This window comes from Leopardus geoffroyi, chromosome C1, assembly GCF_018350155.1.
Source record: "Leopardus geoffroyi isolate Oge1 chromosome C1, O.geoffroyi_Oge1_pat1.0, whole genome shotgun sequence".
NCBI classification, from domain to species: Eukaryota; Metazoa; Chordata; class Mammalia; order Carnivora; family Felidae; genus Leopardus; species Leopardus geoffroyi.
In genome coordinates this window covers 85291032-85305824 of record NC_059328.1, presented here as the reverse complement: position 1 = coordinate 85305824, position 14793 = coordinate 85291032, and the positions used below count along the sequence as shown (strand labels likewise).

At 35.3% G+C, this 14793-nt stretch overlaps 1 protein-coding gene across 2 annotated transcripts in view; it reads right to left on the bottom strand.

Annotated features, from left to right (window-relative positions):
• Window positions 1-1257: 1257 nt before the first annotated feature.
• AGL (amylo-alpha-1, 6-glucosidase, 4-alpha-glucanotransferase) overlaps window positions 1258-14793 on the bottom strand; it is an 84784-nt gene continuing 71248 nt past the window's right edge. For both annotated transcript variants that reach the window (XM_045478394.1, XM_045478395.1), the window contains exons 30-34: window positions 13898-14109; window positions 12607-12704; window positions 9774-9861; window positions 9527-9660; window positions 1258-4112 (exon numbers count right to left, since the gene is read on the bottom strand). In XM_045478394.1, coding sequence (XP_045334350.1) covers window positions 3995-4112; window positions 9527-9660; window positions 9774-9861; window positions 12607-12704; window positions 13898-14109 — 650 coding nt within the window. In that variant the 3' untranslated portion in view covers window positions 1258-3994. The remainder of the gene's footprint in view (window positions 4113-9526; window positions 9661-9773; window positions 9862-12606; window positions 12705-13897; window positions 14110-14793) is intronic.

Genomic DNA, 14793 nt, shown 5'->3' with positions numbered 1-14793 from the left:
GTTGATTAAATTTTGAAGACATTGAAGAGTTCACAAAGATAAACATGAAAAGACTTGATTAAAGAAAAATCAAATGCTTTTTGTAAGTTAAACAAAATACTTTTAACCAAAAAAAAAAACAAAAAAAAAAAACCAAGGAAAATATTAAGAAAAAACTGTAGCCAAAATGATAAAGTGTCAGTATTCCTTAATAGTTCAAGGCTAATACAAATGGAAAAAAAACCAAACTAAACAATGTGCTTCAGTTTATTATTTTGGTACATTGATCAGTTTGACAAATTCATTCATAAAAACTTTGATAGAAGTTTGGGTTTCTATATTATTTTTTATCTGAAGATAAAGAGGTATATCTGCAGGGAAAATGAAGTAATTAAGGCAAAGACTAAATGGATCACCTTTGGTCACTAGATGTTATTCTTTTTTAAAAAATTTTTAATGTTTATTTATTTTTGAGAAAGACAGAGACAGAGCATGAGCAGGGCTGAAACAGAGAGAGGGAGACACAGAATCCGAAGCAGGCTCCAGGCTCTGAGCTGTCAGCACAGAGCCTGATGTGGGCTCAAACTCTTATGACCTGAGCCAAAGTCAAGACGCTTAACTGACTGAGCCACCCCAGGCACCCCACTAGGTGTTATTCTTATATTATAATTAAAAGTGAAACAATCTTTCTGGCCACTACAGGAAGCACACATCTACATTATATCAATCCTAGCCTACGGTATTTGCCTTTTGGCAAGTTGATGAAAGGTAAATAAAAAGTTCATGGTAGAGTAAAAGGTTTCAAGAAGTACCAGGAAAGTGTACAGTTGCTAACCAATCTAATTATATATCAAGAGTATGTTTTGGGGTGCCTGGGTATCTCAGTTGGTTAAGCGCCTGACTTCAGCTCAGGTCATGATCTCACAGTTTGTCAGTTCGAGCCCCACATCACACTCTGTGCTGACAGCTCAGAGCCTGGAGCCTGCTTCAGATTCTGTGTCTCCCTCTCCCTCTGCCCCCTCCCCTGCATATGCTCTGTCTCTTAGAAGTAAGTAAAACAAAATTTTAAAAAAAGTATGCTTTGCTCCTAATTTCAACTTGGCTAATTAAATACATTGCCAAACAGCCTAAAATTCTTCTTTTTCTTTCTGCCCTCATACATCCTGCAAAAAATAAACACCCAAAAATAAATACCCAAAATAAGCAAGCCCTGAATAAATGGTAGTGGCATCAAAAGATCAGTTAACTGGTAAATAATAGAATGAAAGTAAAATATAGTCCTTTAGAAAATATTTTTATTTTCTTGGCACACAGACATAAAAATGACATTTCTTACTAGATGTAGCAGTTGAAGACATATCAGAAATGGATTACAATTCACATAGGTTTTATTGTCCACAGATACGATGACAGGTCTAATGTTTCCTCAACTATCCTTGAAACATTAAATTATCACAGCATACTGGTTCTACTGGCAAACTTACTTCTCATGTTAAAGAGTAAGATTGATCTGGATTAGTGAGGAACCAAGGCATAGAACCATTGCCGAAACATAATATAATGGTACATCATCCAACATCATTCAGGAATGAAGCATTCTATTTAGATGTTCTTTAGTGAAATGACATTTATGCCTCTAAAGTCTAAAACCATTATTTTAACTACCTTTGATAAAATAATGTCTAACATGCCTTCTTAAACTTTAAAAAAGATCATGCAGATTATCACAATGTTCTTTCCCTAATATTCCTTATTGGAATATCAACCACTTAATTTTCTAGTACAACATGATATCCTTAAAAATTACTGAGGTGGGGAATTGCCTTACAACCCAGTATGGTTATGTTTTATAAGTTCTCAACTTGTTTATCTATCTATCTATCTATCTATCTATCTATCTATCTACCTACCTACCTACCTATCCATCCATCCATCCATCCATCCATCCATCCATCCATTCATCCTATTTAATTGTCAACTATTCTTGCTTTTATTAAATACATTGGTTTTTGGTTATTTTTCTTACTATCTTTAATATAGAAGTTAAAGTAGAGCAACATAACTGCATCAACCTTTGATAACTAATGGTTTTCTCTCTCAAGGAATGCCATTCCTTTTAACTGCAAAGCTTGGAGAAAGTTATATATTGAGCAATGAGGAAGGAAGGGAAACTTGGAAACAAATGTATTTATAGACAGTGATCAGATTAATATCACAACTCTCCTTAAATTTCTAGGATTTAATCTGCTTTAGGTTGGGAAACCAAAAAAGCAAGCTAGTTAAAACTATTTCTTTTTCTTTTAATTTTTAGTGTTTATTTATTTTTGAGAGAGATAGAGAGACAGAGTGTGAGCAGGGGAGGGGCAGAGAGAGTGGGAGACACAGAATCCCAAGCAGGCTCCAGGCTCTGAGCTGTCAGCATGGAGTCGGACATGGAGCTTGAACTCCACAAACCGCGAGATCATGACCTGAGCTGAAGTCGGATGTTCAACCAACTGAGCCACCCAGGTGCCCCTAGTTAAAACTACTTCTAAAGTACAGTCCATTTTGAAGAAGACTGTGCAGTATACATTAAGTTACATGAGCTTTTAGGCATGGGTATTTGATATCTTCTGTATTCATATATTTTTACTGCCTAAAAGTTTTAGTTTACTTTCTTTTCTTATTTTTATTTCTTAATCATACTTAAGATGGTTGGGTATGTTATCTTTAACTGAGAAAAGTATTACTGTACCATTATTTTATTAGCTATAAATATGCCACTGAATAATATTAAATAGTGATGAAAGGATTTTTGCAACTATTTTCTTTCAACTAAAAGTGTAACGATCTGATTTAAGTGTTTTCTTGAGACAAAAATAGTAAACAATAAAAAAAATCCATCTAGAGAATAAGTATTATTCAAAAATATTAACTCATATAAATGTTAAAAACCTTTTTTCCTTTTATGACTTTTTGGATTTAAGGTCATGAAAAACTTTTCAAATGATTCTATTGAATTCAAGAGAACTACTAAATTCATATCTATATTTTTATTATACCAAGATTCTTCTCAGTGCTAAACTTGTCAATGTAGGTTTTAGTTAATAGGAAACTAGTATCTGCTATGATCTATCAATACACTTTTGCACACAAACTAAAAATAATTGTTAAGTTTTAGAAAATTAATATAGCATGTTTTTCTTTAAAGTTCTCATAAATATGCCCAACAATGTGCATTTTGAGAATGTGAACCATCTCATAGTAGGAAACTCATACTCAAGATTAATTTTACAAAACTATTTTTAGGAAATAAATTCTTAAATGCTTGTGTTTTTTCATATATCCTATGCATCATTAACATAAGCAAATTATGGCATTCATTATATTAAAAACATATTAGTATTCTAGTGAAAAAAAACCACACAGTGAACATCTGTGTTCTGAACATCCTTTCTGAACATAACAGTGTAGGTAGACAATTCCATGAGTCAATATTCAGTTAATATTTATGAATGCAGTGTAGAAAGTGCTAGGAATAATATAGTAAAAGGTGAGAACATTAGTTAACCACAGCATAATCAATATGTATTATTACTGAAGAAAATATATACCACAATTTGAAGATACTTTTCCATTTCTTTCATTATTACATTCTAATACTTCATTTTTACTTATGTACAAGTAGAAGCTTACATGACTTTTCTGTTTCAAACTCTGGATTTCAAACTCTTATTTATTTCCAGGCAATTAAGGAATACTTCATAAATTCAAAAGAACATCCCATTGGTAATGATAGTTTTTCTTCCTGATTCAAATCAAAAGCTACCTCTCTGTACATTAAAAACAAAACAAAACAAAAGAAAGGAAAAAGACAAATCACTGTTTTTAAAGTCTTACCTAATTGGGCATCATTATTATATAAATTAGATTTTTAAAATAACTTCAGCCTGTGCATATAAACCCTTTATATTATATTTGACCTTGCATTCCATAATACAAGTAATTGCATACTTCATACATATCCATGAATCAGCTATAAGTCATAAAGCGTTTCGAGAATAGTAGCAATTGACCAGGCTTGTGTTTCACAGCTGAAAGGACAATATTGGCCATTCTCATTGGTCAGTTCAGGAAGTCCTTTCCAAGGGGATCTTAAAGAAAGAAAAGACATTTTATGAGATACAATCTAACACATCTTGTCTGGATTAACAAAATAGGCAATAACTTGGTGGTTTTCCTTGCTAGTACAGAAAAACAATCATATATAGTCATTTGCTACAAAATAAAACAGGATATCCTAAAGATCTATGTATAAAGAATTTAGATTAAAATTATTCTTTGATATTCAGTGTTTGGGATTTAAGACCTTCAAACGCAAAGGATTCCTTTTATGTATTAAAAACAGGGGGTGCCTGGGTGGCTCAGTTGGTTGAGTGCCTGACTTCGGCTCAGGTCATGATCTCATGGTTGGTGAGTTTGAGCCCCATATGGGGCTCATTGCTGTCAGTGCAGAGCCTGCTTCAGATCCTCTCTACCCCCCCCCCCCCCAGCCCCTTTCCCACTCTCTCTCTCTCAAAAATAAACATTAAAAAAAGAAAACAGAAGAAACTATCTAAGCATATACAGAGTGACAAATATCCTCTCAGGTCTAATTTTAGTACTTTCAAATTAAGTTTATGAAATTCAAATTGTAATTATGTAGATTTTGACAAAATTATAAAACTAATATAGAATAATGAAGAAACGCTGAGAGCTATGACTAGGAAAATAGTGCCAATTAAAAACAAATCTGGTGGCACCTGGGTGGCTCAGTCAGTTGAGCGTCCAATTCTTGAGTTTGGCTCAGGTCACGATGCCAGAGTTGTGGGATCGAGCCCTGCATCTGGCTTGCACTGAGCAAGGAGCCTGCTTAAGACTGATTCTCTCTCTCCCTCTGCCCCTCTCCCCTGCTTGCATTCTCTCTCTTAAAAACAAACAAACAAACAAACAAACAACCAATATGAATTTCTATACTAATCTCTCATTCTACTGAATAATACAGTTAGTATTTATTATGTTCTAATACTAAATGACTTATGTACATTATCTCATTTAATGCTCACAGCAACCCTGAAAGGCAAGAACCATAATCGTCCGTATTCACAGAGCAGGTAAGAGGTTTAGAGAGGTTAACTAATTATCAGGTCTTATTATCAGAACACAGTATTGTTTCCATATCAAGTTTCTTCTTCTTTTTTCTTTTTTTTAACTTTCTTTATTTATTTAAGTAATCTCTACACCCAACATGGGGCTTGAACTTACAACCTTGAGATCAAGAGCTGCATGGTCTTGGAACTGAGCCAGCCAGGTGCCCCTCAAATTTATTCTCTTTTAAAAAAATGTTTATTTATTTATTGATCGAGAGAGAGAGAGAGAGAAGCAGAGAGGAAAGAGAAAATCCCAAGCAGGCTGCAGCTGTCAGCTCAGAGCCCAACGACGGGGCTTGATCTCATGAACTGTGAGATCATGAACTGAGCAGAAATCAAGACTCTAGATGCTCAACTAACTAAGCCACCCAGGTGTCCCTCAGTTTTATTCTTAATTTTAGTGTAATCTCTTAAACATGAAACATAAAGTTAAAAAATCCAGAATTCTGTATTGTTTCATTTTTAAAGTTGGGTTATGGGAATGTGTTTGTTTCACCATTATAACATTGTAACTCATGGCTGTGTGAAGAGTGTATGTTACATTATACTCTTCTGTAGGCATTAAATTTTTCATAAGTATGGAAACATAATTCCCTTAAGTAAATATGGAGACAGTTTGGATAATAACTAATAATAATAACACCAGCTATGTACCATATTTAAAAAGCCATCACAGAGAAGTACAAAATATAGAAACTTGCTTCCAAGTGTTCAAGTTTCTTCCGAGTAAAATGCCAAATTACTGAAGTTAGGTACCAGGGTATCTGTAATAGGCTGAACTGTGTCCTCCTCAAAATTCATATGTTGAAGTCCCAACCCTCAGTACCTCAGAATGTAAACTTATTTGGACATGGGGTTGTTACAGATGTAATTAGTTAAGATGAGGTCACACTGGAATAGGATGGGCCCCCAACCCAATTTGACTGGTGTCCTTAGAGAAATTTGGACCAAGAGATGCACACAGAGAGAAAGTCATGTGAAGATTGGAGTTATGCTACCACAAGCCAAGGAATTACCAGAAGCTGGGAAAGAGGGCTGGGAGAGATCCTTCCCTAGCATCTTCAGAGGGAGCATGGCCCTAGTAACACCTTGATTTCAAACTTCTGGCCTCTAGAACCGTGAGGCAATAAAGTTCCTTATTTAAGCTTTTCACTTTGTAGTGCTTTGTTATGGCAGAGTCAGCAAACTAATATAGTATTGAAATTAAACAAAAAAAACTAATAGAACCAATAATATACTGCTCACAATTGTTATGTGGAACCAGAACATGGAACATATACATACTGGTATAAAGAAGTCTTCTTTTCCTTCCTTTCTGAAAGAAATTCATTCCTCAAGTCATTAGGTGGGACAAAGGAGGTCAGCGACCACAACTGGGGAGGAGAGGACATAAGGGTAGCGGGAACAGCACAGGGTGGGATGCCAGAACCTGAAGGGTATGAAGAAGTTCACACCAAGGGTGGGAATGGCCCAGAGCCCAGATGGTGCAAGGCGGGCATACGCACATAAGTGTGGTCTAGTGTGGGACTGTCTGGCCCAAGAAGGACAAAAGGTCACCTATGTCTTGGGGCAAGCAGGGTGAGCCAAGTCCCCATGTTAGTGGATAGCACAGTGTGGAGAGTAGGTTACTCATGGCCCCAAGATCAAGAGTCGCATGCTCTTCTGACTGAGCCGGCTGGGTGCCCCTGGATAGCATAAGGTTTTTTACGAAAAGAAGAAAGCAACAATTTCAAATATTATAGGAATGTCAAAGAAGGGAACTGAAAGGAAGTCATGGGATCTGGGGACCTGAAAGAATCTTGTTGAGTGGCTTCACCAGAGTGGTGAGGGCAAAACAAAAGCCAGACTGAAGGTGGAAAGGGGTCAGAAAGCAAAAGGATTGAGGCTGCTCCTATAGGAAGTGAGCTGAGAAGAAAACAGAATGATAGGTCAGGGCTAGAGGCAGGAACAGTATGAAAGCACTTTATTTTAGGATGGGCTGATCTTTCTAGATTAAGAAGGAAGGATCAAGTGGAATACCAAGAAAGGATAATTACTGGAGCAAAGTCAGGACACAGGTGGGAGGGATGGGATCACAGGTAAAGTAGAAGAGTGATCCCTGCAGTGTAAGATACTCTTACTTTTCATGGACAAAAGGGGAAAAAAAAGAGAAAATAGATGCAAACAATGAGAAATACTGTGGCAACAATGAGAAATACTGTGGCAATAACTGGGGCAACAAAGGATAGAATATAAGAATGTTCACATCACACAGATTCAGTCTCAGTTTCTAGATGAGGTACAAGAACTCTGGCAGGCTTGGGTTTTCTGTGACTACATCCAAGCTAATAAAAACAAACTGAAAAAAAAGAAAGCTTGACACGACATTCATGGTGATGATGGAAGTCCCTCATGCTCTTGTAATAAAGGAGAGAACATTAATGTTGTTTATGCATAATAATTCTGAAGCAATAAGCTGTATATATACAGCCATACCTTGTTTTACTGAGCTTTGCTTTACCACACTTTGTAGACACTGTTTTTTACAAATTGAAGGTTTGTGGCAACCCAGCATCAAGCAAGTCTACTGGCACCATTTTTTCCAACAGCATTTGCTCACTTGGTATCTGTGTAACATTTCGGTATGTCACACAATATTTCAAACTTATTCATTATTCTTGTATTTGTTATGGTGATCTGTGGTCAGTGATTATGACTTGCTGAAAGCTCAGATGATAATCAGCATATTTTAGCAATAAAATATTAAATTTTTTTTAACGTTTATTTTTGAGAGTGAGAGAGAGTGGGGGAGGGGCAGAGAGGGAAAGACAGAATCTGAAGCAGGCTCCAGGCTTTCAGTTGTCAGCACAGAGCCTGACACAGGGCTCAAACTCATGAACCGAACTGCGAGATCAGGACTTGAGCCGAAGTCAGATGCTTAACTGACTGAGCCACCCAGGCACCCCAGCAATAAATTTTTTTTTAACTTTTTTAAGGTTTATTCATTTCTCAGAGACAGAGAGAGCGTGAGTGAGGGAGGGGCAGAGAGAGACAGAGGGAGACACAGAATCTGAAACACGCTTCAGGCTCTGAGCTGTCAGCACAGATTCCGATGCGGGGCTTGAACTCATGGACTGCAAGATCATGACCTGAGCTGAAGTTGGACACTTAACCGACTGAACCACCCAGGTGCCCCAATAAAATATTTTTAACTTAAGGTATGTACATTGTTTTTTTTAGACATTATGTTATTGCATATTTAATGACTACTGTACAGTATAAATGTAACTTTGACATTCACTGGGAAACCAAAAAATTCATTTGACTTCCTTTATTGTGATTTTTGCTTTATTGAGGTGGTCTGGAACTGAACCCACACCATCTCTGAGGCATGCCTGTATTTAGGTTTAATCTAGAATTTGGGAAATTAAGCTAGCTTTCAACTATCTTTGTATCATCTTATAAAGACACATAACTCTGACACTATTTATCTCCAATAATTCGGACAAAGGAGGTGACAAATGGGTTTGAGATAACAGTCAAAAGACCAACCTTGATACTTGAATTATAATAAGTATAATAAGTATAATAAATATAAAAACATGTTTACTTATTTATCAAGAGAGACAGAAGGAGGGGCAGAGAGAGAAGGAGAGGCAGAGAAAGAGGGAAGAGAGAATCTGTCAGTGCAGAGCCTGACATGGGGCTCGATCCCATGAACCATGAGAGCATGACCTGAGCCAAAATCAAGAGTCAAATGCTTAACCAACTGAGCCACCCAGGTGCCCCTATAATAAAGCATTTCTGAAAATTATTTATTGATATATCTTTATTTTTTTATTTTAAGTTATTCTGATTTTATTTATTTTTTCAAATTATTCTAAATTTAAAAAGTTTTAACATACAGTGTTACATTAGTTTCAGGTGTACAACATAATGACCCAGAAATTCTATACATTTCTTGGGTGCTCATGAGGATAAGTGTACTCTAATTCTCTTTATCTATTTCACCCATCCCTCCACCTACCTCCCCTCTGGCAACCACATAAATCTTTAAATCAGCTAACTCAAAATGCCCAGGCTGAGAACTTTTAGTTTTTTTATTTATTCTGTTCTAACCATACCCAAAAATATCCATGAAATTTAAAAAATCAGACTATTTGACATGTATAAATCACACAATATCAAGTCTTCGAATCAAAATAAATAACAACCTAAAATAATTAAAAGAAGGTGAAATTACATCATTGAATTTGTCATGTTAAATAAGAGTAAAGCTTTCAGATTTCATTGGGGTACCTAGAGTATACAGAAACTAATTCTAGGAGCTGTTATTTACTTAATATCTAATAAATTGACTAAATACTGTTATGGGAATTACATGCTGCCCAACAACTTACCTTTCAAGATGAACATAATGCCGGGAAAGAACATTTTTAACCAAAAACACAGTCTTTGCATTAGCCTCTGGACCCATCAATTTGGAAAAATATAATTTTGCACGAAGAAAATAGCCAACCGGCCATAGCCACTCCTAAAAAAGATGATTTAAAAGTAAAGGAAAAAAAAAAGAGCTGTGAATATTTATAAAGTTATTTGAAAAATAACTTAAGCTGAAAATTCTGAAAAGAGAAATGAAATTCTTACAGGTCCTTGGTGATAATTGAAACCTTTAGCAAGATTGTAGTTGTCATTGTCTAAGGCGTTGTCATAAATACCACAGTAAACCATATCACTGCAAAATTATTGAAATTTAGGTTAGAAAAAGATCAGACATTACATAAGAAAGATTTTTCAATAGCAGAGGTAAAAGAAATAATCAAGTTATTTTGTCTTCCAAATCTATTAACCTTAGATTAGTATATACTGGGCTCAGAATGTCTTTTTTTTACAACTCATTTTAAAAGATTTGTTTGTTTGTTTGTTTATTTATTTATTTTTAAGTAAACTCTCTGCTCATCATGGGGCTTGAACTCACAACCCCAAGATCAAGAGTCACATTCTCTACTGATTAAGCCCAGCCAGGCACCCCCAGGATACTTTAATACTGTGTGAGGGAATGATTAACAAATACGTACTGGCTAATACAAAAAAATATAAAGTATTCAGGTATCTTGCCTTCAAGGAGTTAGTCTAACACTAAATATTGGTTAAATTCAATTATTTCACTAAGCTTCTAATACACTTATTATAATTAAAATATATACAAAATAAATTAACAAACATTAAAGAGATTTTATTAAATATAATATAAATATTATATATTGGAAAGATTGTTTTTAAAAATTTTTTTTTAACAATTATTTATTTTTGATAGAGGGGGCAGATAGAGCATGAGTGGGGTAGGGGCAGAAAAGGAGGGAGACACAAAATCCGAACCAGGTTCCAAGCTCTGAGCTGTCAGCACGGAGCCCAATGTGGGGCTCGAACTCACAGAGTGAGAGATCATGACCTGAGATGAAGTCTGACACTTAACCGATGAGCCACCCAGGTACCCTGGAAAATTGTTTTTTAAACTTCTCCAGTAAGTTAAAGTAATTAAAATTAGTACATTATCATTACAAATAGTAATTAAAATTAGTACATTAAAAGTACTAATTAAAAAGTAATTAAATTTAGTACATTATCATTACAAATAGTAACCAAATGGACACAGAAAATTTATACACAGTTATAAACTAAACAAAGTATTACAAGCTTATTGTGACAAATACAAGATAGTTATCTATACTCAGTTTAATTATTACTTTTCTTTTTTTTTTCTTTTAGTGAGAGACAGAACTTGCCACCTGAGTAAGTTTATTTATTTATTTACTTATTTCAAATGAGTAGGCTTTAACTGTGGGTTTTAGTCTTGATCATTGGTTTGTAACACGTCTGAAAATGTGGAGAACACTTCAGAATATGGATAAGCATACACACAAAAAGTCTGCATCTCAAGACTGAAATGAGTACATAGTAAATTAGGAAAATTCTACAAAGGTGAGGGTATTATATAGAAATGGAACTCTGTCACCTATTGATATAGAAAGCAAATTAATTTTGGGCATCAAACTTTAAAGGAAAATCGCAGAAGACAAACAGGGAGGCCATTAGAAACTCAAGAAGAAACAAAAGTTGGAAAAGAAAAGAAACGTAAAATGGCATAAACACATAATCATAAAGTAAAAACAAAATCGGTTATTGGTTAAAATAAAAATAGTGGGGTAATTACACAGAAAGGATGGAAATGGTTGGTGGTGAGGATAGAGTTAAATCCTCATCTGTTAACACAAGAAATAACCAAATAGTGTCTAATATTTAAAAAAAAAAATCAAGAAACAGGGGCACCTGGGTGGCTCAGTCGGTTAAGCATCCGACTTTGGCTCAGGTCATGATCTTGCAGTTTGTGAGTTCGAGCCCTGTGTCGGGCTCTGTGCTGACAGCTCAGAGCCTGGAGCCTGTTTCAGATGCTGTGTATCTCCATTTCTTGGCCTCTCCCCTGCTCATGTTCTGTGTCTCTCAATAATAAATAAATGTTAAAAAAAATTTTTTTTTAAATAAAAAAATCAAGAAACAACTGCATACACACATTATTTAGTAATATGGGAGCAGGGATGCCTGGGTGGCTCAGTCGGTTGAATGTCTGACTCCTGATTTCGGCTCAGGTCATGATTTTGCAGTTTGTGAGATCGAGCCCCGAGTTGGGCTCTGTGCTGACAATGCAGAGCCTGCTTGGGATTCTCTCTCTCTGCCCCTCCACCACTCACACTTGCTCTCTCTCTCTCAAAATAAATAAACTAATCAAAAATTAAAAAAAAAAGAAATATGGAGGGAACTGCTAGGGGTAATAACTTGGAAAATTTTAAAGACTGTCTTTGAGGAGACAATATGTCTATACTTCCAATGTTCACAATAATCATGTATTACTTTTACAATCAGAAAAAGTAAACATTAGGAAATATTCATGACATATTAGTTTTATAAACATAAAACTTATTGATTATTAAATATAGGACAAGCATTGTGAACACTGATGTTTAATGAAGATACAGATGGTGTTCTTAAAAACTCAGTTTGAATACAATTTTAGAGTTTACTGACAAGCAAAAAAATTATGGTTGATGCAATATAAACATCAACAACAACATTCTTTTTTTTTTTTTTAACGTTTTTTTATTTTTGAGAGAGACAGAGACAGAATGCGAGTGGGTTGGGACAGAGAGAGGGCGGCACAGAATCCAAAGCGGGCTCCAGGCTCCGGGCTGTCAGCACAGAGCCTGACGCAGGGCTTGAATTCACAAGCTGTGAGATCATGACCTGAGCCGAAGTCGGATGCTCAACTGACTGAGCCACCCAGGCGCCCCAACAACAACATTCTTAATATTTACACTCCAACGTACTTGGGGTTCCAAAGTTTTCATGCCAAGATTAAATATAAATATAATTATATATTAAATATAATATGAATAATATTCTTAATATTTATACTCCAACTTACTCTGGATCCAAAGTTTTCATGCCAAGGGGACCAAGCAATTTTTTTTCTGCAATCTCCAAAGCTTTCCATGCTTTTTCTGCAGTAAAGAGCTCAGGGGCCTAATGAATATCAAAAGTGAATATTCAAACTTTTTAAGATCACAAAAGAATTAGTTTCCACCCACAGTGGAACATAAACTATTCACAAACTCAGAAATGAAAACGGTTTAAAAATACAGTGTGCGTCAGAACTCATTTCAAGTGCAGAAGCTTAACCGGATCTAATGCTATGGGGCTGATGTGGGTGCGCTGCTCTTGGCCTTAGAAGTGAGCAAAGCTGTTAGATGTGATTATTTCCTTGTGTCATTTTAAGAAAGTTATGAGCTCCAAAAGGAAGCTGCCTCAGCTACAATGAAGGCAGAACACACTTAAACCCATCTAATTCATTTTTCAGGATGTTTGCAATAGCTTCCTTTAAGTATATCTGGTAGTCATTTTTTGCTTTTGGGGTCATAGTAAAATACAGAATGACTTACACTCTAACAGCACAAGTAAATGTACTTGTGATATGGAGGAGAGAAAACACTGGTGGCTAAGAATCTGCATTTATTGTAATGGTTAAATGAAATCAAATGCACATTGAGTAGAAGCTATCTTTATGTACCTTTGCATTTTTTATTCTTTTTTTGCAGCTTTTATTCTACTATAATTTATAGTTCCATGTTTAGTGCTTTTTTTGACAAGGTGGAGACAGCTATGTAGTCATGGAAGAACACATACCGTCTCTATTTTACTGTTCTTACAGTTTATTTTTAGACTAAGAGGTAAAATTGAGTCTAGAATTCTAGAGTGAATTGCAGCAATACAACAAGGAAATAGAATGAGTCGAAGCAACTTTCATTAGTTCACCAGTCTAGATCTTTTCAGTTTGTATGCTGAGGCACGCACTGGTCACAGCACAGGTGTGCCCAAATACGGATGCCATCAGCTTTCAAGTTGGGCGGGGCCTGGGGCTAACTGAAGCAGTTGGATCTGGCATGATCAACCTAATCAATTTAGACCAATGTACTGTATAAATATCGTTATTTTCTATGTGTGCTATGATAAGAAAAACATTGGTAAGCACTCCATTAGTCATCATCTATTATTTTCTGTTTTTTGATACCGAATGTCATAGGTTAAGGGTGGTATAAAACTAGCTAGTAAACAATATACTTTTTGGCAACTACATGAATTTGAAAACAAATGGGAATAAAGAACTAAATACACTCTACCACAACGTTTTTGAAATTTGAAAGTAGCCATTCACTTACTACAACCATTGCTATGGTGAAATTAGGCCTGAGCTGATAGTCACACCACGGGCTTGAAGCTCCATAGCTGTCTTTGTATATGCTACGTTTATGAACCAGATTAGGATGCTTTTCGTTAGAATCTGAAGGGTCTTCTGACACATAAAATAGCTTTTCGAAGTTGTCTTGTATTTTTCTGTTCCACTCATCGTATGAGATTGTCACAACCTTTCCTGAAACATGATAAAAGATTTGGCAGTTTTTAAGCATTCAAAGAAATCCATACATTTAGTTACAGCCAAAGAGTAATATTTAGGGAATAAATTACCCACTTCTTACAACTGTCAGGGTCTTTTGATAAAAGACTTGGCAGTTTTTAAGCATTCAAAGAAATCCGTACATTTAGTTACAGCCAAAGAGTAATATTTAGGCAATAAATTACCCACTTCTTACAACTGTCAGGGTCTTTTGAAGGACTCTAGCTTGAAATTAAAATTATCTTTTGTTATATTACCAAAAAGAATTAGACTCCAGTAAATGATCCCTGATTTGTCTTTGTATCACTCTTAACGTGTTTGATAAAGTTACATTTACTGTGCACTTGGCTACAGTAAGTACAGTACAGTAGCACTGAGGCTACTCTGAATTGAGAAGTGCCAGAAGTGTAAATATACAGTGGATTTCACAGAAAATACTCTCCCCACAAAAGAATGTAAAATGGCTCATGAATAATTTCATACTTATTACATGTTGAAATAATATTTAGCACATATTGAGTTAATAATGTATATTATCATAATTAGTTTCACCTGTTTCTTTTTATTTTACTTTAATGTGAGTACTAGAAAATTTAAAATTATATTTCTTTTGGACAGATAGCTCTAGAAAAAGAGATGTAAAGATTTCATAAGTGTTCA